The following is a 25,897-nucleotide window of genomic DNA, read 5'->3' as shown; positions in this document are numbered from 1 at the left end:
AAAGTAAGCTTACTGGCTATCTCATCTACTAGCATTTTTGATTTATGAAGCAATGTAAAACGATTCAGTTCGACTAAAACTTAAGAAAAAGGGTCAGATTTGGTAAGCCAGGTTTCAGTAAGGAAACAGAGATTTTATTGTGATATACAGGGTGAGCCAAAATAAAGTACCACATTTCTCAAGGTCCTTGCACAAGGTAGAGGCAGTTGAGTGGGTTGGGGTGGGGGTCCTATGATAGGCGATCCCTTGTAGTTTTCAGTCGGCAACATGCCTTGGTCCAGTGCGCATTGTGCTTTTGCTGTCGAAGCATTCAATAAAGTCCATCACACTACACCACGCACCTTCCGAACACACTTCACCATTCCTCCTAGCAGTGACATCCCAAATTGGAAAGCAGTTCTTCAGTGGATGTCTAAATTTAGACGGTACAACATTGAACAGAAAATCTCCATGCCGTCCTCGGACTGTATGAATGCCTGAAAACATCCAAGTTGTCAGGGCATCAATTTTGAAGTCTTCTAGATGTTCAGTGCGCAAACATGCTTCTGCCTTAATGATTCCCACACGTCTTTAAGGAGGATTTTGCATGTGGACATTAATTTCCATCCATACAAAATGATGGTAGTGCAGGAACTCACAGAGAGAGAGAGAGAGAGACTGGGAGAGCCGTAGAGAGTTGAGCGCGAACATTCTGCAAACCGTTCATCTAGATGCAGTGACAAGGCACATTTTCATTTGAATGGTTGCATAAATAATCAAAACTTTTGCTACTGGGCTGAAACCAACCCTCGTGAACTTCATCAGAGACCCCTGCACAGTGAGCGTGTTACAGTTTGGTGTGCTGCAGTTGCAGAATTTGGCATTGTAGGTCCTTACTTTTTTGAGGAGGTGGGAGCAACGATCACCATCATTTCGGACCGTTACATTGAAATGCTAGAGAACGTTTTGCGGCCCCAACTGGAAGAAGTGGATGTGGTGGATGCCTGGTTTCAACAGGATGGAGTAACAGCTCATACCGCATGGAGATCCATATAACTTTTGCAGGAGATATTTCCAGGGAAACTGATCTCCCTGCGTGGCGATGTTGGATGGCCTTCATGTTTGCTTGATCTCATTTTGTGTGATGTCTTCTTGTGAGGCAATCTCAAGACAAAGGTATACACACACTGACTTCAAAACCTTGAAGCCCTCAAGGACACTATTCACTACGAAATCGCCACTATTCCCCTTGAAATGGCCAAATGGGTCACGCGAGCATTCAAAAATCGTTTTGAAGAGTGTATTGCTAATGATGGCCAAATCTATTTTGTATACCCTTTCTTGTGTCGTAATGAAATTTATTTTATTTTGTAGTGTTTTTGTAGAGTAAACATTTGAAATGTGGTGCTTCTTTTTGGCTCACCCTCTATTTAATCCAGTCAGCTTTATTTTCCATTGAGCTAAGGGTTAGCAAGCAGTATTTTAAGCTGTAGACATATTTTTTTCTGTTTTTATACTTTTGAATCAAGTTACTAATACTGGCACCAGTGAAGGAGAAATTTATTTTACTTCTAGTCTAATTATGTTCCCTATTGTTTGACTGTCAGTTGATCTAGATTTTGTTACATGAATCCCTTTTTGTGATGTCACAGTAGTGGGATTTGGGAAAGCAGTTATTGAAGAGTAATTGGTGAAATGGTAAACAGTCTGTGATTTAAGATCACAATGCTGTAGCCTGGATGGACATCTGATTAGTTAGCCATTAGTTACCTGCCTCATCTCCTAAAACTGTTAGGATGAAGATTATCTATCTTCAAAAAAATCAAGGCTTCTCCCAACAACATGTAATCTTGGCAAGGGGGCCAGACACAGTAAAGTTCCAACGTTTGCTTTTAGCTCTGATGCACATAGGTATGAAATTTCATTTTAATACCTCAAATTGTTTAAAAAAATATATTGTTAGAGCTGGCATTCAGCAATAAGATTGACACTTCTTCATCAGCCAGGGAATCTAATTTGGTCCCAGTGTCAGACATTTTGGCACCAGGACAGTATTTTAGGGCCTAAATAGATGTGCAACAGAGTGCAGAGGAACTGGTTCCAAAGGACTAAATTTTGACTTCCCAGGCTCCCATTTCACTGTTTAGCCCACTGTCTGGCGCCGCGAAAACTTTTGTAAAATATTTAAAATTGCTAGTGTTTTTGAACTTTTGGTTGATTAAAAAGATAATGTTAAAAAAAATATATTTTATGTTGGAAAAACAGATAACGGTTAATCAGATTGTTGAATAAACGAATGTATTTGTTTTGAATGCAAGTTAAAATTTTCGCTGTTCACCATTCATCATAATACAGTGGAACCTCGAGATACGATCACCTCTGTATACGAGAAATTTAAAATACGAGGAAAGTATGAGCGAAAATTTCTGATCTAAATGCGAGCATTGGCTCGCGTAACGAGCCACGAGCCAGGCTGTGGGTATAGCTCTCAGCTTAGCGAGGGGACGTGGTAGCAGTTGCGAGCCGCGATCTGCGGTGTCTGCGTTTCTCACTTAAGTGCACAGGTGGGAAACTGCCCACATCCATGATTGTTCCTGTGGCTGATGGGCTGCAGCTGCCATGTCCTCCCCGCATATATAGAGAAGCGCGAGCCGGTTAAGGGGGAGAAGAAGTAAAAGGAGAGAGAGAGAGAGAGAGAGAGAGAGAGAGAGAAAAAAAAAAAAAAAAAAAGGCAGGCGAGCAGGCTCGCGTGTAGCTGAACAGGCGAGCCAAACAGCTGAAGCAGGACGGTGTAGAGAAGGTCAGCTGCATTAAGAGTGTCTCGCCTGTTGCAGAGCCCGTAGGTGAGACGCTAACAGAGAAGAAGCACCGGGGATTGTCGTCTGTTTTTTAAAGACTGCATCCTTTTGACGTTTTAACCTCGTGTTAAAGGATTGTTATTCTTGTGTATTTTAAACCTCCACTTCACAACAGTTTTAAGGATTATTTATTTAAACATTTATTGAATGCTCTACTGCACTTTGGACACCTGTTTTGATTCTTTTAATAATCAGTCATATTATTTACCAGTGTTATTTATTAAAGGTAGACTACAGTATATATAATTTATCAGTGTTATTTGTTAGGAAAATTGATTTTTATGTTAATATATTTGGGGTGCGGAACGGATTAACTGGATTTCCATTATTTTCAATGGGGAAGTTTGTTCTAGATACGAGAAATTCGCTATACAAGCTCAGTGCTGGAACGAATTAAACTCGTATCTAGAGGTTCCACTGTATCAACACCAGCGGTGTCAAAAACACATCTCGTGAGACTTAAAAAGTCTCGTTGTTAGATGATCTTGCTCACTGTATGGATAGAAGAAGGCGGAGCAAATATAGAATGAGAAAATTCGAATGCTACTGTTTTTATTGGCGATTGTCCATAGATTGTGTTGTCACGACTTTATTTATGGGTAGTCCCTCAGGTGCGCCGCAAAAGAAAATTTTTGGACTTAGTGCGCCGCAACTCGAAAAAGGTTGCCTTTCACTGGTTTAGCCAATCGCCCTATGGTCAGATTTGTGTTATTGACTGAAGTGGGATATGCAGCGACTAAAGTTGAATCAAAAATGGCCAGATTATCTAGCAAACTAAGTCAGCACAATTTTTGGTTTGGCTAATTCCTGTTGTGGTTTTCTAAAGTACATATTTTTCACACCAACGTTTGACAAGCAGAGCTATCTTTACTGTAGGCAGGAAAACCTGAGCTATACATAGTTTAGGATGCAAAATGTAAACATTCCCTCAACAAGTAGAGAGCAGATGAGGCATGTGTTTAGGCTGATGTGCCATTTTGTCTTCTAAAGCACTTTACTCCTACTTTGCAGTTGTTTGTACAGTTTACAGTAGAGTTTGTGGGCATTTCTCAGAGTTCTGCAATGAATGCTGAAAACTGATCCTGAAATTTTATGATTTTTAGTCTTTATTCTGCATGTTTCTTATTAATTTTGTATAATATTTTGTCGTTGTAGCTTATGGAGTGCTGTGTGAATGCACTTGTAACATCATTTAAAGAAACTATTTTAGCAGAATGTCCAGGCATGATAAAAAGAAATGAAACTGAAAGTAAGTGATCTTTTCATTATTTTATATTTATAAGTTGATATTTTATAAATTAACTAAATGAGGTTTTAATTTACTGCTGTACTGTACTTTTGTAGGGCTGTAATCCCTATAAATTTTTTAATCATTTTGTGAATTGTTTAAATGGAAGTTTTGCTGGTATATGATTTAGGAAGTGCTAACTCGAAAGATGATCTTAAGTTGATTAGTCTTTAAACATTTTTGCCAAAATCTCAATAGATGATTTTGTACAGCATTCTATTTAAATAAATAACCACTGTCATGGAGAAGTATTCTCTTTCTTTAAAGAGGGCAGTCTCAGAAGCCCAGATGGGAATGCAGAAAAAAATCTATTACTACAAAGTAATGTAACAAATAGAGTTGACCATGGTGCAATTGCTTAAACTAAGAAGTGCATAAGTTTTATTATATTTCTCATTGTCTATGCAAAGTACTCTCTTCCTACTAGTTCTTCCCATCATTACCTAATGTCCCTTCACCTCATACCTTGTGTAAGTGTCCAAAAGTAATTCATTGATCAAGCACACAGTTTAAGTCAAAACCAGGAGGACTCATATAGGGGACACCAGGCCTTTCAAATGTAAGTTACTTGATGTACAACCATCTCTCAAGGTTGAAATTTTAAGCAGCTATATTTCTAAAACAAGTTTTCTCATAGTTCACACTATCCTTGTCTTTTTATTACATAATACAGTGGAACCTCGGGTCACAAACGTCTCGGACCACGTACAAATCGGGTTACGACCAAAAAGTTCGCCAAACTTTTGCATCTGTTCACGACTACACACTCGGGTGACAAACAAGCCAGTTTCCCTGCCAGTTCGTATGCGCTGAAGATTTCCACACGTGTTCAGTCTCTCCCAGTGCATTCCCTGTGCAGAGAGCGCGAGAGAGAGAGAGCACGAGTGAGCGTATATATACTTACATACAGCTTGTATGGTCAGGAACGGATTAATTGTATTTACATACAATCCTATGGGGGAAATTACTTCGGGTCACGACCAAATCGGGTTGCGACCAGAGCTTTGGAATGAATTACAGTTGTGACCCGAGTTTCCACTGTATAGATGTTTAAGCAAGCAAGTAAAAAGCAGTGGACATATTTGCCACCTAGCCCACAAAATGACTGTCACTTAATTTGTTCTCAAATTCCTAGCCTTGGGTTGATAAATATTGGTGGTTTTCTAGTTATTTAAAAGAATAAAATATACAGACATTGGCCTTTAATATTTAACTCTTACACTACCTAAAGCTAGCTATTACAATATGTTTTACTTTAAATTGATTGAGATTGCATTGATACATAGATTTTATATACCACATGTGTATTTTTGGAAATATTTTTACTAACTTAATTACTTGGCTTTCAGACATTTAAACTTAAAATTCATTCTTATCTCAAAAGTTTGAAATTTAAGAAACATATTTATTTGTTGTGGTTTTACTTTGTTCAGAACTGCATCTAATGTTTTCACTAATGGATAAGGTGCCAAATGGAATTGAACCCATGTTGAAAGATTTAGAGGAGCACATTATTAGTGCTGGATTAGCAGATATGGTGGCTGCAGCAGAAACAATCACTACTGTAAGTATTAATTGTAATAGCTATACTTAATATTTACTAAGCTATCTTTTTTTTTTTTTTTTTGAAGATCAGTTCATGTTTGTTACTCCTCAAATTCCAAGTATGACCCAAGATTAGGTCAGGATTTTACAATTATGACATTTTCCACAACAAGTGAGCAAAGAATAGAGTGAAAAAATAATTTAACTAGATTAGAATGATATTCAGTTTGGAAGCATAGATTTTGCTAACTATTCACTTAAGGATATCCTGGAAAATTACATGATACGATGTTATGCATACATTTTTTGCTGTTTATTACCATTTATTATATCCATATTTATGTGTATATTTTATCCTGTTATCTATTTACTTTGTAACACTGGCAGTTTATCTTGACAATTAACATGTTTTTCTGGGTTTATGAAAATAACATATCTTCTATATTTTCTCCTTACTAGGATTTTTTTAAAGTTATAATTACAGGACAATGTTCTAAAAAGAGTTAGCAAGGTCAAGGTCATATACTATATTTTTTCCTTACTAGGATTTTTTTAAAGTTATAATTACAGGACAGTGTTCTATAAAGAGTTAGCAAGGTCAAGGTCGTATACTTCAAGAATACGAGCACTTAACACCTTTTGGTCAATCTCTGTCATTCTGAGATTTTTTCATCAAAGCACAAAGGATTTTGCATAAATTTGTGAACAAGATATGAAGTTTTTTTTTTTGTTTCAGTAACAACAGTTTGGGGATTCTTTCTCATGCACTCTGTATGCTGCTATACTGTATATAGTTGGTATGACAATAAAGCCACATGACCTAACCTGACCTGAGTCATGGTATCAGAGACTGAGTTTAAAGCTGATTGGCCAAAGGAAAAGAATTTTCTTTGAACAGCATTTCCTACACTGTTTTTACAAGCTTGAGTAGGACATTAGTTAATTTTAAATTAATATTTTGTCATCTTGTAATCAGATTGTGGTTTTGTTTTGTTTTCACTAATGGATAAGGAGCGAAGTAGGAAAAGCTTTGCCCCCTTTCTGATTTCTTCTAATTTTACTTATTCATAACACTTAATCGTTTCTGATCTCCTGTTAAATTTATTATAATACAAAATGCGACCTAAGTAAACACAATACACAGTTTTTAAATGATCCTTTCATTTATTGAAGGAAAAAGTACACCAACACCTATTTTTTAGAGGTTCCAAGTTTAGATTTTTTTTCCCATATATAGACAATTCAGGAACAGACATTGCAATACTGGAACTTTAAATTAATGCATTTGCTGTAACTCCATCCTACTGTCTGGTTGTAAACATATCATGGTCTCATGTCTTTATTATTTTAAGGATTCTGAAAAATATGTAGAGCAACTCCTAACATTATTTAACCGATTCAGTAAACTTGTTAAAGAAGCCTTTCAAGATGACCCACGTTTCCTTACTGCTAGAGACAAGGTAAGTATGTTTTATTTGATGTTGTCTATCTAATATAAATGTTTTTGTGAGTTTTTATCGTGTTTATGTATCCTGAATAAGGTATCCAAGACAGGTGCAAAAATGAAATTTAGTTAGATTTAGGGATACACTGGTAAATATTGCTACTTGTAGGTGTATAAATACTATTTGATAAAACTACACATCTCCAAACATCAAATATGTTTTTTATTTAAAAATGATACAAATTTTGAAATTGGTTTGGAAAATGAGTGAATGAATGAAATAAATTTGAATGCCATCTTTCTTATTAGAGTTTGGACACATGCAATTTGTTTCCCAGTTGGCTTGCTTTGAAAAATCTGACTAATCTGAAAACAGTTATCTTAAAGAGTGTCACAGGTTTATTCTAATCTGAATGCTAAAACGCAAAGTGTAATTTCAAAACTGATATTTGTCTACTTGCATTCAACCAAAGTATAAGATACCATGTTATTCGACCTTCTTATTATCTGAAACCTTGCAGAAAACTACAAAATAAAAATATGCTGCAAACAAGACTTTTTTTGTCTTCCGTGTTCAATGTACTGGTGGCTGTGAAAATTTCAATAAGTAAATAAATCTGCAGCAAAACAGTAAGCTGAACAGCAAGGTTGGGACCAAAACATGTTTGGCAGGGAAGTACTGATTTTTACTAGTTGGGGTGGGGAGGGAGCTTGGGGACAGTGTGTGTTTGCAATACATCTAAAGCCCACATTATTTTCATTTCACAACAAATACGCAACAGCAACGAATACAGCAAATCAAACTTCATCTTGCACTGTACAACAGCATACAATAGCACTTTGTAAAGCCAGACGTAGGTTATATTGATCAGAGATGTGTAAGGTTGCATTGGTAAGCTCCTTGAGCTCATGCACATTGAACACCAACACATAGGACAGAATTTTCAGTTCTATGCAAACAAAGACAATAACATTAAAAAAAGTACTTGAAAATAAATGTATAAAAAAAAACATTGTCTCTTCTGTAGCTCACCCTGCCACTCCTTGGATAAGGTAAGTTAAAAATAAACAGTTGGAAATGTTTTTATTAAACTTACTCTATAGCATTATGTCAAGAACTTACTGATTTTAAAAAAGTAAGAGTTCAGTTTGTGTAAATAAGTTGATATAGCATAGCTAGAAAAAGAACGGATATATAAACACATTTATACTCTGTAATGTAGTGAAATAGACAGTTCTTTTCATAAACTGGTTGTATTTCTTCTTGCCATTGCATACATTATCTATATTGTTGGGACATCACAAGATATAGGTTGAATTCTAGCAAGTCATGTTAAAATTCTCATTAATGTGATGTGAGCACCACAAGGAACAGTCCTGTCTCATTTTCTCTTCACTCTCTACACCTCAGACCGTAAATATAGCACTAGGTCATGTTACTTTCAGAAATTCACAGATGATTCTGCACTTATTGGGTGTATCCATAAAGGGGATGAGATAGAATATAGGAGTCAGGCAGAGAACATTGTTTCTTTCTGCAAATAGAATTGTTTGAATCTTAACATCAGCAAAACCAAGGAACTGGTTATTGACTTTCTCCGCATCAAAGAGCCTCTATGTTTGGTCACTATTCCAGGAGTTAATCCAGAGGTTGTCCACTCCTACAAGTACTAGGGGGTCTACATTAATGAGAGGTTGAACTGGTCTCTGAACACAGAGGAATTATATAACAAAGGGGAGAGCAGGCTCTTTTTCTTTAGGGGACTGTGTTCCTCTAATGTGGGAAGCAACACCCTTCACATCTTCTGTAACTCTATGATGGTCAGTGCAATTTTCTGCACTTTGGTGTGTTGGGCTGGTAACATCACTTCCAAGAAAAGCTCACTGAATCAACAAGCTACTTTTAAGGGCAAGTTCACTTATAGGATGCACTGTGGACCCCCTGGAGGGTGTACCAAAGGAGAGAGCTAAAACAGAACTGAGTTCCATTATGAACAATGCTGCACATCCCCTCTGAAACACACTAATCCTGAGTACTTTCAGCCAACAAATTATTCAGCAGCAGTGTGTCAAGAAACACTCCTGGTGTTTCTTTTTACCAACAGCAATATGCCTGCATAATGCCTCACTGTGACCATGATTGCCAAGTCAGACAGTTTCTTTTTAATTTTCTTCTTTGTTCAACCCAAAGTGTGTGTGTATATTAATTTATTTATGTATTTACTTACTTATCTACCTGTTTATTTATTTAAAGAGCTTCTGTAAAAAGCCAGATTTCCTGTCTGTCACAATAATAGAATAGAATGCCTTTTATTGTCACTATACATATGTACAATGAGATTAAAAGCAGCTCCTTCAGTGCAGACATATATGTAGAACACAACAAGTAAGTAAACAAATAAACAAATGGTGCAAAAAGTTGCAAAAAAGTTTTGCGACGCTATATACAAATGGAAAGAATAATAACTAAATCGAGTTATTGCACATTATTTAAATACTGAAAAGAATAAATAACTATTGCACTATTGGGTTATTGCAAATTATTTAAATATTGCACAATAGTGCTGATCATGTGCAGTGAGTAGTGGATGTTGGACCCTGAGAGTAATGATATTGTACAGTATACAGATATTACACAGTTATTATCAGTACCATTTAGATATTGGATATTGCACAGTTGATGGATAGAAGGAAGTCCAGGGGTTGGGGGGTTAGACTGTGTAGTCAGTGCATGTGTGAGTTTAGAATGGTTATGGCTTTTGGGAAAAAACTGTTCTTGAGTCTGTTTGTCCTTGTTGTGATGCACCTGTAGCGCCTCCCTGAGGGCAGCAGGTCAAACAGATCAGAGCCAGGGTGGGAGCTGTCCTTAATGATGTTTTTTGCTCTGCTGAGGCAGCGGGAGATGTAAATGTCCATCAAGGAGGGGAGAGGGCAGCCGATGATCTTCTGTGCTGCCTTTACTACTCGTTGAAGCCTCTCCCTGTCTGCCATGGTGCAGCTGCCGTACCATACTGTGATACAGTACGTCAGCAGGCTCTCGATGGACGAGCGGTAGAAGGTCAGTAGCAGGTTGGAGTCCAGGTTGTGCTTTCTGAGGACCCTCAGGAAGTGTAACCGCTGCTGAACCTTCTTGATGACTGCTGTGATATTGTCTGTCCAGGAGATGTCAGCGGAGATAAGGACGCCAAGAAACCGGAAGGTATGGACCCTCTCCACACACTCGCCATTGATGTAGAGGGGGGCTAGGTCGGTGCTGTGCCTCCTGAAGTCGACAATGATCTCCTTGGTTTTTCTGGTGTTCAGAGCCAGATTGTTCTTTGAACACCAGGCTGCCAACTTCAGGACCTCCTCTCTGTAAGCTGCCTCGTCTCCCTTTGAGATGAGTCCGACCACTGTGGTGTCATCAGCAAACTTGACGATGAGGTTGTTGTTGTTGTGGGCTGGACTGCAGTCGTGGGTGTAGAGACAGTACAGAAGGGGGCTCAGCACACAGCCTTGCGGGGTACCGGTGTTTAGTGTGCGAATGGAGGAGTGGTGGGGGCCGAGTCTCACAGTCTGGAGCCGGTTGGTAAGAAAGTCTCTTATCCAGACACATGTGAGAGGGGGGAGGCCAAGAGTGACCAGTTTGGTGATGAGAATGTCAGGAATGATTGTATTAAAAGCTGAGCTGTAATCCACAAACAGCATCCGGACATAGCTCTGCTGCTGCTCCAGATGGCTCAGCACAGAGTGGAGAGCTACAGCAATGGCGTCTTCTGTGGATCTGTTCGTGCAATATGCGAATTGGTAGGGATCGAAGTCTTGGGGGAGATAGTCCTTGATGTGCTGGAGAACCAGTCTTTCGAAGCACTTCATGATTACCGGAGTGAGGGCCACAGGGCGATAATCATTTAGGCTGGTGATGGGAGACTTCTTCGGCACTGGAATGATTAATTAAGTGAAGTAGAAGATGTTGGACATATTGGTGTATTGTACACCTTTCTTTACTCATGTTTAGGCAACCTAATGCTTTCTCACTGAGGTTTTGGTTTTGTTCAATCAAAAACTTAAAACACTTATATAGGGAAATTAATAGCATGAAACTGAAAGAGAATATACATCAAATACTACATCAAATGAAATAGCTTTTGCTCTAATTTGCTTTTTTAAATGGAAGTATATTTCTAAATATATTCCCTTTATTGAATGAGTTCCAGACTGGCACACCTGGGACAAATATTTTGATGTGTTGCATTTTATCTTCTCTGACTGTACGTCGTTGGGAGAAAGTTGACAATAGATCTTGTGATACTGTACTGTACAATTTTAAAAAAAACATTACCAGAAATATAAAAAAGTATTTTGGGCCTTTAAAACTGAACCAGCAAACAGTTTAACATTGGAATCTCTTACATGGATAAATTTGTTAGTTCACTTTTATCTGCAGGTTTTTAATTCTGCGACTTTATAGAGTGCGAGTTTTAAGCAGTTTCTACAGCAACCAGGAATATACACCACATTACCGTTCAGAATCTTTGTTTTAGCCACATATTGATGTTGAAAAATAACGTTAGTGCCACAGTTCATATAGATATGGTATCACTTTGAAGGTAATGTGTGTACTAAATTCATTAAAATATGTTTTACTAATTTCCAATTTATAAATGATATTTTGAAAACTTGTTTTATCATTAAATGCATTTCTTAATACTGTTTTAAATGTATGTAAAAATTTTAAATTGAAATTATCTTTTCTTTGTAGGCATATAAAGCCGTTGTGAATGATGCTACAATATTTAAACTAGAACTTCCACTGAAACAGAAAGGGTATGTATTTTTTTATCGTTACATTGTTTTTCTTTTTTGTTTTTTTTTTTTAATTCTTTGCAAGGATATGAAAAACATAAACATGGCTGGGCAGCAAGGTGGTGCAGTTCGCATCCCTGTTCCTCCCTTTGTAGTGTTTGCATGTTCTCCCCATGTCTGTGTGGGTTTCCTCCAGGTGCTGCAGTGTCATCCCACAGTCCAAAGACAAACAAGTTATGTGGATTGACAATACTAAACTGGCCCTAGTGTGTGTGTGCGTGTGTGTTCACCCCGCAATGGACTGGCACTCTGTTCACGGTTTATTCCTGTCTTGTGCCCTGTACTAGCTTGAATAGGCTTCAGCCAAAACCCAACCCACACCCCCCACACAATCCTTTTCAGGTTGGTTTGAAAATGACATGACATAAAAATGGAAGAAATAGGATAAAACTGAACACACAAATTCTTATGGCGTTTAGGTTACTTGAATTATTGTAATTTTTTCCCTAATGTGGATTTTTATTGCACATTCTTGCATACAAAGAATAATGGTTTCAATTTCTTGCAGAAATTAGAGTTTCCTTTCTTATCATTCCTCACCTTTCTTATCATCTGTGATACCCCAACGAGGTGAGATCTTGCATGGAGCCCCAGTCTGAGGGAGACTGACAGTCATCTTTAGCCTCTTCCATTTTCTGACAATTGCTCCAACAGTTGATCTATTTTCACCAAGCTGCTTAGCAATTGCCCCGTAGCCCTTTCCAGCCTTGTATAGGTCCACAATTTTGTCTCTGGTGTCCTTTGACAGCTCTGTGGTCTTGCCCATGGTAGTATTTGGAGTCTGACTGACTGTGGGGTGGACAGGTGTCTTTAAAGAGCTCAGACAGGTGCTACTAATTAAGATTACTAGGTGGAGTAAAGGTGGACTTCTTAAAGGCAGAGTAACAGGTCTTTGAGAGCCAGAATTCTTGCTGATTGCCAGGTGTTCAAATACTTATGTGCAGCAATGCAATACAAATAAATTCTGTACAAATCATACAATGTGATTTCCTGAATTTGTTTTTACATTCTGTCTCTCACAGTGGGAATGCACCTACAATGTGAATTTCAGACCCCTCCATGATTTCTAAGTGGGAGAACTTGCAAAATCGCAGGGTGTTCAAATACTTATGTTCCTCACTGTATATATATTTTTTTTAACTAGCACCTTTTTCTTACATCAAATGAAACATGTATTTACAAAAATGTTTTGTACACTGCATGTGCTAATGCTAGATCTGTTGTGTATATTTTTGTTAAGTTTTATGAGTTTTTGTCAGACCAATTTTTACATTCCTCCACAGTTTGCAGTTTTGGTAATACATTTTTCAATTATTTCTCTACAACAGACATAAAACTCCCAAATTTATTGTTTTCCTTTCCCCCTCTTTTGTTTCCTTTGTGAATGTAAATTCAGAGTTGGGTTAAAAACACAGCCTGAATCAAAATGCCCGGAGCTGCTAGCAAACTACTGTGACATGCTACTTAGAAAAACTCCGCTAAGTAAAAAGCTGACATCTGAGGAAATTGAGGCAAAACTCAAAGAGGTGGTAAGTTCTACGATATCATGAATGAAATGAGCAAGATAATATTCTGTGTTATATATGATTTACTTTCTGTACATCGTAGACTATATTTTAAGAAAGTGCTTGGGTCCTAGGTTTCTTTCCATCCCCTGTCTTAATTACTAATAAACTATCACTGGTAATAAAAAACAATTCTTTTGCTTTAATTTTAATTGACTTGTTCTTTTTTTTTAAGAGTCTTATTCTTTAATTGACATCCCTGTTTTAATTAATTTGTGCATATTGCTTATTTGATATAAATTCAGCTTTCACATTTCTGTTTTTTCCAGTACAAGAATTAAGTTATGAAGAATGTTTCAAAATACTTGTTATTTATTGTAAATTCACGGTTTGCTCCTCATTTCATAGCCAGTTATTTTTAAAACAATCGCTAAGAAACACAGTGGTCCAAGTAATGCTGAAATAGCATATCTGATTATCAAATGAAGTCAGTTATATGTTTTAATTATTCAAGTGAACTTAAGAAATAGAAAAATAAACAAACAGATTGCCTATTAAATTTAGACACAGAAAAATACCAGGTTTAAAAAAGCCTGCATTTTCAGTGCTGCAGAGAATGACCTAGGAATACAGGTAATTACGTGATGAGACTAAATCACCAAGATCATAGTTGGAAGATGTATTTACATGTGGTTAAGAGCTACTTAATTTTCTAAGACAGAAGTACATATGTTCAATAACTATTTTGGAAATTGGTTTCACACTTTAAATGTTTTTAATGAAAATAATATATGTCTGTTCAGTGCACTTTTGTATTCTGAAATACATCATTTTGTACTTTAAATAATTTTTTTATGTTTTTTCCCATATATTCCCAAAAGTTGCTGGTGTTGAAATATGTGCAAAACAAGGATGTCTTCATGCGATACCATAAAGCACATCTGACACGTCGATTGATACTAGATATTTCAGCAGACAGTGAGATTGAAGAAAATATGGTGGAATGGCTTAGGGTGAGTTCCAAATCTCACAGCTGTTTGAGAGTTAAATATGTGCAACCAATGCCAGCAGGAAGAAACTTTCCTTTTTCATTTTTGTTGTATGATTTTTAATTATATTCAGTAGATTTTAAACACTTAAGTTAATAATCTGATGTGTACTTTATCTAAATTTAGGAGGTGGGAATGCCTGCAGATTATGTGAACAAACTTGCCAGAATGTTTCAGGATATTAAAGTATCCGAAGACTTGAATCAAGCTTTTAAGGAAATGCACAAACATAATAAACTTGCATTGCCAGGTAAATCTTCTTTGTCCTGCCTTTAAAGATAATTCTTAAGTTTAAATATATCTTCTTCTTCTTCTTTCGACTGCTCCCGTTAGGGTTTGCCACAGCAGATGAACCCTTTCTATATCTTCCTGTCCTCTGCATCTTGTTCTGTTAAACCCATCACCTGCATGTCCTCTCTCACCACATCCATAAACCTTCTCTTAGGCCTTCCTCTTTTCCTCTTGCCTGGCAGCTCTATCCTTAACATCCTTCTCCCAATATACCCAGCATCTCTCCTCTGCACATGTCCATACCAACGCAATCTCACCTCTCTGACTTTGCCTCCAAACCATCCAACCTGAGCTGACCCTCTAATGTACTCATTTCTAATCCTGTCCATCCTCGTCACACCCAATGCAAATCTTAGCATCTTTAACTTGGCCACATCCAGCTCCTGCTTTCTGGTCAGTGCTACCGTCTCTAGCCCATATAACATAGCTGGTCTCATTACCGTCCTGTAGACCTTCCCTTTCACACTTGCTAAAACCCATCGGTCACAAATTACTCCTGACACTTTTCTCCACCCATTCCACCCTGCCTGCACTCTCTTTTTCACCTCTCTTCCACAATCCCCGTTACTCTGTACTGTTGATCCCAAATATTTAAACTCCTCCACCTTTGCCAACTCTACTCCCTGCATCCTCACCATTCCACTGACCTCCCTCTCATTCACATACATGTATTCTGTCTTGTTCCTACTGGCCTTCATTCCTCTCCTCTCTAGAGCATATCTCCACCTCTCCAGGTTCTCCTCCAAGTTTATGTATATAATTTTATTATTAAAATTAAGAATTTCTTGCTATTCAGATTTTATAAAAAATCAAAGCACTTTAGATGAAAAATACTTTTGACATTGCAATCTTGACAGAAATTTACTGTTTTTACTTTAGCAGAGATTCCATAGTCATTAAAATCCTTAGAGAAATGTTTTTTCCTTGGTAATTCATAGTAAAGTAGGCAAAATCAATTCATCCTCAGGAAGGCTATTAACATTATGTCTCACAGTGATAACACAGCTCGTTGTTGACTTTACATTCTGTGATCCAAAATTCCCTCTTTTCAATTTAAGGTTGTTCATTATCAGTTTTTTTACAATATATTTTGATGTGGCCTGTTGTGTATAATGAAATAAGCTGTCTAAGCACTTGCAGGTGTTAATGTGTTTATATTTCTCAATGAGTCAAAGTTCTGTTGGCATATTATCAGTTTATTAGTTCAGTACAGTCTCTGTAGGGAAACATGCTGAAAGAAGATTCATTCTCATCCATTTCAGATTGTGCAAAATGTTCCTCCTGATTCATGGCAGGTGAATATCATGATGCATTTTGAGGTTCATAAAGTAATATTTTAGTTAGGTTTTGCTATTTGATTTTCTGATGACTTCCAATGTGTAATCAGAGTTGAAGGCAGGCCTCACAATTAGTAACTTTCCATTGCTCAAAGTTATATGTTAAAAACTCACAGTATTCAGTGTGAAATAATTAATCTTAATTTCAATGTCTGTTTTATAATTTGCAAGACTTACAAATTTTCATATGCATAAAAAACACACTTAAAAATTTAAGTCACACTCCATTTAACATTATGTTTAGATTAATGATATAATCTATATAGTGTCACAATAACCATATTGAATATGGAGAGAACACATGATTATGGTAACTGATTTTTTCATGTTAAATCTTTGTAGCAATTAGTGAGTCCTGGGGGCACCTTTAGTGCCAAAAGAGAGAATACACCCTTTCTGGGTTTTTTGGTTTGTAATCTCTGTTGTCTGTCCAGTGTTATCATTATTGTATTTTCTCCACATATTTTGTTTCTCGGTCTGGTTTTCCTGTTTTATGCCACTTTTAGATCCAGTAACAAACTTGTCCCTTCATAGTGCTAGACTTCTTTTATAGATCTACTTGGGGATGTGACCAAAAGACATGGTAATTGTTGTCTTACCTTATTACGATATGGTTTTGTTCCCTGGACTTCAAGTCTCTCTAAGGAGAAAGAAGAATCAAACTGGATTCATCTAGCTCCTAGCCAGTAGTGTTTTTGATTTCTGAAGCAGGCACAGGAAGCTGATTTTATAAATTCAAATACTTGCCTTGGAAATTCAGTGGTTTCAATTTTTGGCAATTATCACTGAGCCAGTTTAGGTATTTTTGAAATGTTCCGAGCCTCTTCCACCTCAAGAATCTCTACTGTGATAATATCTAGCCACACTTGTGAAAAAGTTTGGGAACCCCTCTTAATTCTTTGGATTTTTGTTTATCATTGGCTGAGCTTTCAAAGTAGCAACTTCCTTTTAATATATGACATGCCTTATGGAAACAGTAGTTTTTCAGCAGTGACATTAAGTTTATTCGATTAACAGAAAATATGCAATATGCATCATAACAAAATTAGACTGGTGCATAAATTTGGGCACCCCAACAGAGATAATGCATCAATACTTAGTTGAGCCTCCTTTTGCAAATATAACAGCCTCTAGATGCCTCCTATAACCTTTGATGAGTGTCTGGATGGAGATATTTTTGACCATTCTTCCATACAAAATCTCTCCAGTTCAGTTAAATTTGATGGCTGCCGAGCATGGACAGCCTGCTTCAAATCATTCCATTGATTTTCAATGATTTTCAAGTCAGGGGACTGTGACGGCCATTCCAGAACATTGTACTTCTCCCTCAGCATGAATGTCTTTTAGATTTCGAACTGTGTTTTGGGTCATTGTCTTGTTGGAATATCCAACCCCTGCGTAACTTCAACTTTGTGACTGATGCTTGAACATTATCCTGAAGAATTTGTTGATATTGGGTTGAACTCATCCGACCCTCGACTTTAACAAGGGCCCCAGTCCCTGAACTAGCCGCACAGCCCCACAGCATGATGATACCACCACCAAATTTGACAGTAGGTAGCAGGTGTTTTTCTTGGAATGCGGTGTTCTTCTTCCACCATGCAAAACGCTTTTTGTTATCACCAAATAACTCAATTTTTGTCTCATCAGTCTAAAGCACTTTGTTCCAAAATGAATCTGGCTTGTCTAAATGAGCATTTGCATACAATAAGCGACTCTTTTTGTGGCATGAGTGCAGAAACGGCTTCTTTCTCACACCCTGCCATACAGATGTTCTTTGTGCAAATTGCGCTGAATAGTAGAACGATGTATAGATACACCATCTGTAGCAAGATGTTCTTGCAGGTCTTTGGAGGTGATCTGTGGGTTGTCTGTAACCATTCTCACAATCCTGCGCATATGCCGCTCCTGTATTTTTCCTGGTCTGCCAGACCTGCTGGGTTTAACAGCAAATGTGCCTGTGGCCTTCCATTTCCTGATTACATTCCTTACAGTTTTTAACCTCTGAGATTGCTTTTTGTAGCCTTCCCCTAAACCATGATACTGAACAATCTTTGTTTTCAGATCTTTTGAGAGTTGCTTTGAGGATCCCATGCTGTCACTCTTCAGAGGAGAGTCAAAGGGAAGCACAACTTGCAATTGACCACCTTAAATACCTTTTCTCATGATTGGACACACCTGTCTATGAAGTTCAAGGCTTAACGAGCTAATCCAACCAATTTGGTGTTGCAAGTAATCAGTATTGAGCAGTTACATGCATTCAAATCAGCAAAATTACAAGGGGACCCACATTTTTGCACAGCTAGTTTTTCACATTTGATTTAATTTCATACAACTAAATACTGCTTCACTAAAAATCTTTGTTCTGAAAACACCCCAGTACTCAGATGTTCCTAGGAAATGAAAGACATACCACTGTTATCTTTTTTGTTGAAAGTAATAATAATAATTCATTACATTTATATAGCACTTTTCTCAGTATTCAAAGCGCTATCCACACAGGGAGGAACCGGGAAGCGAACCCACAATCTTCCACAGTCTCTTTGCTGCAAAGCAGCAGCACTAAAGTAGAGTAAATTATTATGCAGGTTGAGAGGGGTTCCCAAACTTTTTCATATGACTGTACAGGTGCTGGTCATAAAATTAGAATATCATGACAAAGTTGATTTATTTCAGTAATTCCATTCAAAAAGTGAAACTTGTATATTAGATTCATTCATTACACACAGACTGATGTATTTCAAATGTTTATTTCTTTTAATGTTGATGATTATAACTGATAACTAATGAAAGTCCCAAATTCAGTATCTCGGAAAATTAGAATATCAATTAAGACCAATGCAAAAAAAAGGATTTTTAGAAATGCTGGCCAACTGAAAGGTATGAACATGAAAAGTATGAGCATGTACAGCACTCAATATTTAGTTGGGGCTCCTTTGGCCTGGATTACTGCAGCAATGCAGCGTGGCATAGAGTCGATCAGTCTGTGCACTGCTCAGGTGTTATGAGAGCCCATGTTGCTCTGATAGTGGCCTTCAGCTCTTCTGAATTGTTGGGTCTGGCGTATTGCATCTTCCTCTTCACAATATCCCATAGATTTTCTATGGGGTTAAGGTCAGGCGAGTTTGCTGGCCAATCAAGAACAGGGATACCATTGTCCTTAAACCAGGTACTGGTAGCTTTGGCACTGTGTGCAGGTGCCAAGTCCTGTTGGAAAATGAAATCTGCATCTCCATAAAGTTCGTCAGCAGCAAGAAGCATGAAGTGCTCTAAAACTTCCTGGTTGACGGCTGCGTTGACCTTGGACCTCAGAAAACACAATGGACCAACACCAGCAGATGACATGGCACCCCAAACCATCACTGACTGTGGAAACTTTACACTGGACCTCAAGCAACGTGGATTCTGTGCCTCTCCTCTCTTCTTCCAGACTCTGGGACCTTGATTTCCAAAGGAAATGCAAAATTTACTTTCATCAGAGAACATAACTTTGGACCACTCAGCAGCAGTCCAAAGGCGAGACGCTTCTGACGCTGTCTCTTGTTCAAGAGTGGCTTGACACAAGGAATGCAACAGCTGAAACCCATGTCTTGCATACGTCTGTGCGTGGTGGTTCTTGAAGCACTGACTCCAGCTGCAGTCCACTCTTTGTGAATCTCCCCCACATTTTTGAATGGGTTTTGTTTCACAATCCTCTCCAGGGTGCGGTTATCCCTATTGCTTGTACACTTTTTTCTACCACATCTTGTCCTTCCCTTCGCCTCTCTATTAATGTGCTTGGACACAGAGCTCTGTGAACAGCCAGCCTCTTTAGCAATGACCTTTTGTGTCTTGCCCTCCTTGTGCAAGGTGTCAATGGTCGTCTTTTGGACAACTGTCAAGTCAGCAGTCTTCCCCATGATTGTGTAGCCTACAGAACTAGACTGAGAGACCATTTAAAGGCTTTTGCAGGTGTTTTGAGTTAATTAGCTGATTAGAGTGTGGCATCAGGTGTCTTCAATATTGAACCTTTTCACAATATTCTAATTTTCCGAGATACTGAATTTGGGACTTTCATTAGTTGTCAGTTATAATCATCAACATTAAAAGAAGTAAACATTTGAAATACATCAGTCTGTGTGTAATGAATGAATCTAATATACAAGTTTCACTTTTTGAATGGAATTACTGAAATAAATCAACTTTGTCATGATATTCTAATTTTATGACCAGCACCTGTATATATGTGAAATGTAGTAGGAGAGAGAGATAAAAAAAATAATTTATTGTTGTTTGAATATAAACCATCTCTCATTATTTTGAGAATACTTGTAGGGTAACATCTTCAAAGATAAGTACAGTACCTGCTTTTTTTTGTCATGTGACAGAATATGCGGGAAATGCAAACGTTCTGTTTAGAAATAATCTTGTGAGTACCCTTCCAGTTGCTAGTGGTGGTGGAATTCTTGACCCAGATTCATTAATTTTTACTATTACCTAGACCTCTCTCCCTGTTTATGCAAAACAAAAAAAATTATTAGCTCAGTGAGAAAGAGCACATTTTGTTGTCATACTGTGTTTTGAGTGTTCTGATACACACCTAATAAGTTTACATTGCTATTTATTTTCTCAAAAAAAGTTTTTTTTTGTGTGAATTAAGCTGTAAGTAAATGGTGTTACTACAGTTGTATTATACCTTGTAATCATGGTTGACAGAAACATGGTGACAGAAATAAAAAGTACTATATCAAAGCCTGAGAAACCTTCATTGGTTCTCCTCAATGCTAGCTGATGCACTGCATCAGTTGTGCCCAAGTTCTTGATCAGTATAAGGCATAGTGTACATCAATGTAAACCACACAACATAGTTCTAGGATTTTAACAGAAAAACATCCATTATATATAGTTCATTTAAATTTGTCTGAAATTCATCTAGCTCCATCATCACTGTGCCACATGTTTTGAGGATTCACAAAGTAAAAATTATTTTGGACACAAATCTTTGCATACTTTTCGGATAGCCTTGGTGTCACAGTCACTCCTAATCCTTTAATGGTTATATTTGGAGTACTCCTGCATGCAATTAAGCAAATAAGTAGAAATCAATTATAATATTCTAACTGCACTATTAGCTTATCTCAGTCCACATTCTATGGGTAAATGACGTTCTGTATTATCTTAAATTAGAGACAATGAAATTCTCTTTGGGGGAATATTTTCAAAACTTTTTAAAAACATAGAAAAAATTCAGTAGTACAATTTTGGATTAAGCATGGCAGGCCCTTAATTCACTTTTTTATGTCATTATTTGTTCTATTATAGTGAAAATGTTAGATGCGTTTTTTCTGTTCATTTTTCTTCTTTTTCTTTTTCTCTTGTATTTTTATTTTTTATTTTCTATGCATTGATTTTGAAGTAAATTGTTGTATCTGTTATGTTATACATTTTTCTTTGATTGAGTAGTATGCTGTTGTAATGTTTTACTTTTTGAAAATAAAAATTATATACAAAAAAAAAAGTCCCAAGATTTTGAAACTTCATACTGTTTCAACCTGATTTAATCCAGCGCATGCAAACGTCTCTCACTTTAGGATAGAGTGGGTACTTGCAATACCTTTTTCAGGTTTTCATTTTTCTGAAATACGTTCTCATTTCGATGTTCTTATGGCAAGACAGTTTTGCAATGTTTGTGCCAATTTTATCCACCACTATGGACATGATATTGGAGTTGGCTTCTATTGTTGATTATACAAAGGTTTTTTGCTGGTGGATGGGTTTGGATTGAAGTTTCTGCACTTGAACTCTAACATAATAATATCTTCAAGACTTGGTTTGTCCTACCAGCTAGGCCAATTGTAAAAAAAAATGTGGGTATTATGTGTAAACTAGCAAAAAACTTGTTTAGTAAAATGGGTACAATGGGAGAATAGTAAGAGAAGTAAAAAAAAAAAAACTGAATCTATATCTTATAGTGATAATAGGATTACAGAACGTACAAGGCAAAATTGTTTGATAGAGCAGAAATAGTGTCCAAGTTGTTGGAAGTGTCAAGTGAAAATTTGTTTGTAGTATATTTAATTTTTTATTTCTAATAATTTTTTTATTTTATGGCTTGGGGTTGTTAAAAATAAAAATTTATAGTCTTTAGTATAGATGCCAACTGTCTTCTTTTTCCATTAGGTTGATGTAGTGCACTGGCACAGTTGTAAATCACACCACTAATCCTAAACAGTACAGTGGAGATTTGATCCTAGCATTCATAGATGCAAATACTAAGGAGCTATTAACTGATAAAATGTTTATGATAAACATTCTTGAATATATGTGAAGTCTGGTGTGCCAGATGCAATTGTCTGTTGAAATAGGCTATACAATTATTTTTCCCTTATGACAGCAATGTATAAATCCACTATCATGTATCTACCTGATAACCTGACAAATGCAGATATCCTCAAAAACCAAACTTGAAAGGCTGCTTACATTACCTTAACTTTTACCAAGATAAAATACTTCACAATTAAAAGGAATAGCATATATTGGCAAATAAGAAAGGCACTCACAGTAAAATCAAAATGCAGGAGTGAAATGACAAGACTAATAGCAGCTTAGAAAATATAGCTTGAAGCAGCACAACAAGCTACATTTCACTTTTATTTTGTGAAGAGGCAACTTGTGTTGTGAGGGAAGCATCTGTACAAAAAGAAACCCTACCTTATTCGGTAACACATGGATTTGTGTGTGTGTATACAGTACATTTATTATGTTTGCCTTGTGATTGTTACAACATGATCCATCACTTATCTAATAAAAATCCTGCAGACCTATGGGGAGGCCGTAAATAAACGACCTGTGGAGACATTGTTTTTACCTTAGCCAAGGCTGTAACTTGATTCAGAAAAACATTTTTGAGTCCTGCATATAAAATACATTTCTTTTATTGTTAGAGGTCTCTGAGCAGCATTCAAAAGTAAGGGACTTAGCTGACTCTAAATAACAAGCTTGCCACAAGAAATTTTAAATTTACTTTACTTCAGAGGCGTAATAGTGTACAATACTCCATTGAGTGATTTGTTGAATTGAATTAGATGTTAATTTAAAGATTAATATTTTTTGTTATTTGACTTTTAATGAGTGGTAAAGTGGTCTGGTTTATAGTCATTGGTGTTTGAGAGTGTTGATATGAATTTAAATCAGTATTATATTTTTAGCCCAGACCCTTCATTTTTTCCCCCATCGAATGATACTAAATGCCTCGGTATGAAATGTGTTTGTGTGCACTGTATAACAGACGTATACAGGTATTAATTTCAGCTGTTTAAAAATCACTTTCTTCAGAATCGGAAATGTAATATTTTTAATTATTGTGTCTTGGATGGGATCATTGGCAAATTAGTTTAATTTCATCTGTTTTGTAACATAGTATAATGAGTTTTTTGTTTTTTTTTTTTTTCTTTTTCCTGTTTCTAGCGGATTCAGTCAACATTAAAATTCTCAATGCAGGCGCATGGTCCAGGAGCTCAGAAAAGGTCTTTGTGTCACTTCCAACTGAGCTTGAAGACCTCATTCCAGAAGTGGAGGACTTTTACAAGAAAAACCACAGTGGCCGGAAGTTACATTGGCACCATCTTATGTCTAATGGCATTGTGAGTTTTTCTCTGTTCAAAAACACTCCTTTCATATTAATGTTTTTGACTTTTAAACTGATACTTATATAGTATCAGATAATATAACATATAAATTAAAAACAGTGGGAAACCCATAGAATGCACAAGGAGAATATCACTATACTGTTCATCCACTAGTTCTAGTGAAGTTGCATTTGCGGAACACCAAATTGTACAGGTTAGGCTACTGTATACCTAAAAACAGCCTCCGGGTACATTTAGTGAATTCTGTGGGACTCCTGACACCAAGAAGCGTGCAGTTAGGTCCATAAATATTTGGACAGAGACAACTTTTTTCTAATTTTGGTTCTGCACATTACTACAATGATTTTTAAATGAAACAACTCAGATGCAGTTGAAGTGCAGACTTTCAGCTTTAATTCAGTGGGGTGAACAAAACGATTGCATAAAAATGTGAGGCAACTAAAGCATTTTTTTAAACATTTCCCTTCATTTCAGTGGCTCAAAAGTAATCGGACAAATTAAATAACTGGAAATAAAATGTTCAATTCTAATACTTGGTTGAAAACCCTATGCTGGCAATGACAGCCTCAAGTCTTGAACTCATGGACATCACCAGATGCTGGGTTTCCTCCTTTTTAATGCTCTGCCAGGCCTTTACTGCAGCAGCTTTCAGTTGCTGCTTGTTTGTGGGCCTTTCTGTCTGAAGTTTAGTCTTCAACAAGTGAAATGCATGCTCAATTGGGTTAAGATCAGGTGACTGACTTGGCCATTCAAGAATTTTCCACTTCTTTGCTTTAATAAACTCCTGGGTTGCTTTGGCTGTATGTTTTGGGTCATTGTCCATCTGTATCATGAAACGCCGCCCAATCAATTTGACTGCATTTAGCTGGATTTGAGCAGACAGTATGTCTCTGAACACCTCAGAATTCATTTGGCTACTTCTGTCCTGTGTCACATCATCAATAAACACTAGTGTCTCAGTGCCACTGGCAGCCATGCACGCCCAAGCCATCACACTGCCTCCACCGTGTTTTACAGATGATGTGGTATGCTTTGGATAATGAGCTGTTCCACACTTTCTCCATACTTTTTTCTTGCCATCATTCTGGTAGAGGTTGATCTTGGTTTCATCTGTCCAAAGAATGTTTTTCCAGAACTGTGCTGGCTTTTTTAGATGTTCTTTAGCAAAGTCCAATCTAGCCTTTCTATCCTTGAGGCTTATGAGTGGCTTGCACCTTGCAGTGCACCCTCTGTATTAACTTTCATGCAGTCTTTGGGAATTTTCCCTTGGGATTAATAAAGTATCTATCTATCTATCTATCTATCTATCTATCTATCTATCTATCTATCTATCTATCTATCTATCTATCTATCTATCTATCTATCTATCTATCTTCCTTCCTTCCTTCCTTCCTTCCTTCCTTCCTTCCTTCCTTCCTTCCTTCCTTCCTTCCTTCCTTCCTTCCTTCCTTCCTTCCTTCCTTCCTTCCTTCCTTCCTTCCTTCTGGTAGACTTAGATATCGATATGCCTACCCCCTGGAGAGTGTTGTTCACTTGGTTGGCTGTTGTGAGGGGGTTTCTCTTCACCATGGAAGTGATTCTGCAATCATCCACTACTGTTGTCTTCCATGGACGTCCAGATCTTTTTGTGTTGCTGAGTTCACTAGTGCATGCTTTCTTTCTCAGGATGTACCAAACTGTAGATTTTGCCACTCGTAATATTGTAGCAATTTCTCGGATGGATTTTTTCTGTTTTCCCAGCTTAAGGATGGCTTCTTTCACCTGCATGGAGAGCTCCTTTGACCGCATGTTGTCTGTTCACAAAAAAATTTTCCACATGCAAGCACCACACCTCAAATCAACTCCAGGCCTTTTATCTGCTTAATTGATAATGACATAACGACAGACTTGTCCACACCTGCCCATGAAATAGCCTTTCAGTCAATTGTCCAATTACTTTTGAGCCCCTGAAATGAAGGGATTGCGTTAAAAAAATGCTTTAGTTGCCTCACATTTTTATGTAATCGTTTTGTTCACCCCACTGAATTAAAGCTGAAAGTCTGCACTTCAACTGCATCTGAGTTGTTTCATTTAAAATTCATTGTGGTAATGTACAGAACCAAAATTAGAAAAAAGTTGTCTCTGTCCA

At 37.1% G+C, this 25,897-nt stretch overlaps 1 protein-coding gene across 1 annotated transcript in view; it reads left to right on the top strand.

Annotated features, from left to right (window-relative positions):
- The window catches only part of LOC114650622 (cullin-5), a 113,031-nt gene that overhangs the window by 70,292 nt on the left and 16,842 nt on the right, over positions 1 to 25,897 (top strand). The window contains exons 8-15 of the mRNA XM_028800388.2: positions 3,993 to 4,086; positions 5,559 to 5,689; positions 7,023 to 7,130; positions 11,856 to 11,920; positions 13,356 to 13,488; positions 14,346 to 14,477; positions 14,640 to 14,763; positions 23,588 to 23,763. Coding sequence (XP_028656221.1) covers positions 3,993 to 4,086; positions 5,559 to 5,689; positions 7,023 to 7,130; positions 11,856 to 11,920; positions 13,356 to 13,488; positions 14,346 to 14,477; positions 14,640 to 14,763; positions 23,588 to 23,763 — 963 coding nt within the window. The remainder of the gene's footprint in view (positions 1 to 3,992; positions 4,087 to 5,558; positions 5,690 to 7,022; positions 7,131 to 11,855; positions 11,921 to 13,355; positions 13,489 to 14,345; positions 14,478 to 14,639; positions 14,764 to 23,587; positions 23,764 to 25,897) is intronic.

Source organism: Erpetoichthys calabaricus, chromosome 4, assembly GCF_900747795.2.
Source record: "Erpetoichthys calabaricus chromosome 4, fErpCal1.3, whole genome shotgun sequence".
NCBI lineage: Eukaryota > Metazoa > Chordata > Cladistia > Polypteriformes > Polypteridae > Erpetoichthys > Erpetoichthys calabaricus.
This window is presented reverse-complemented; position numbering and strand designations above follow the sequence as displayed.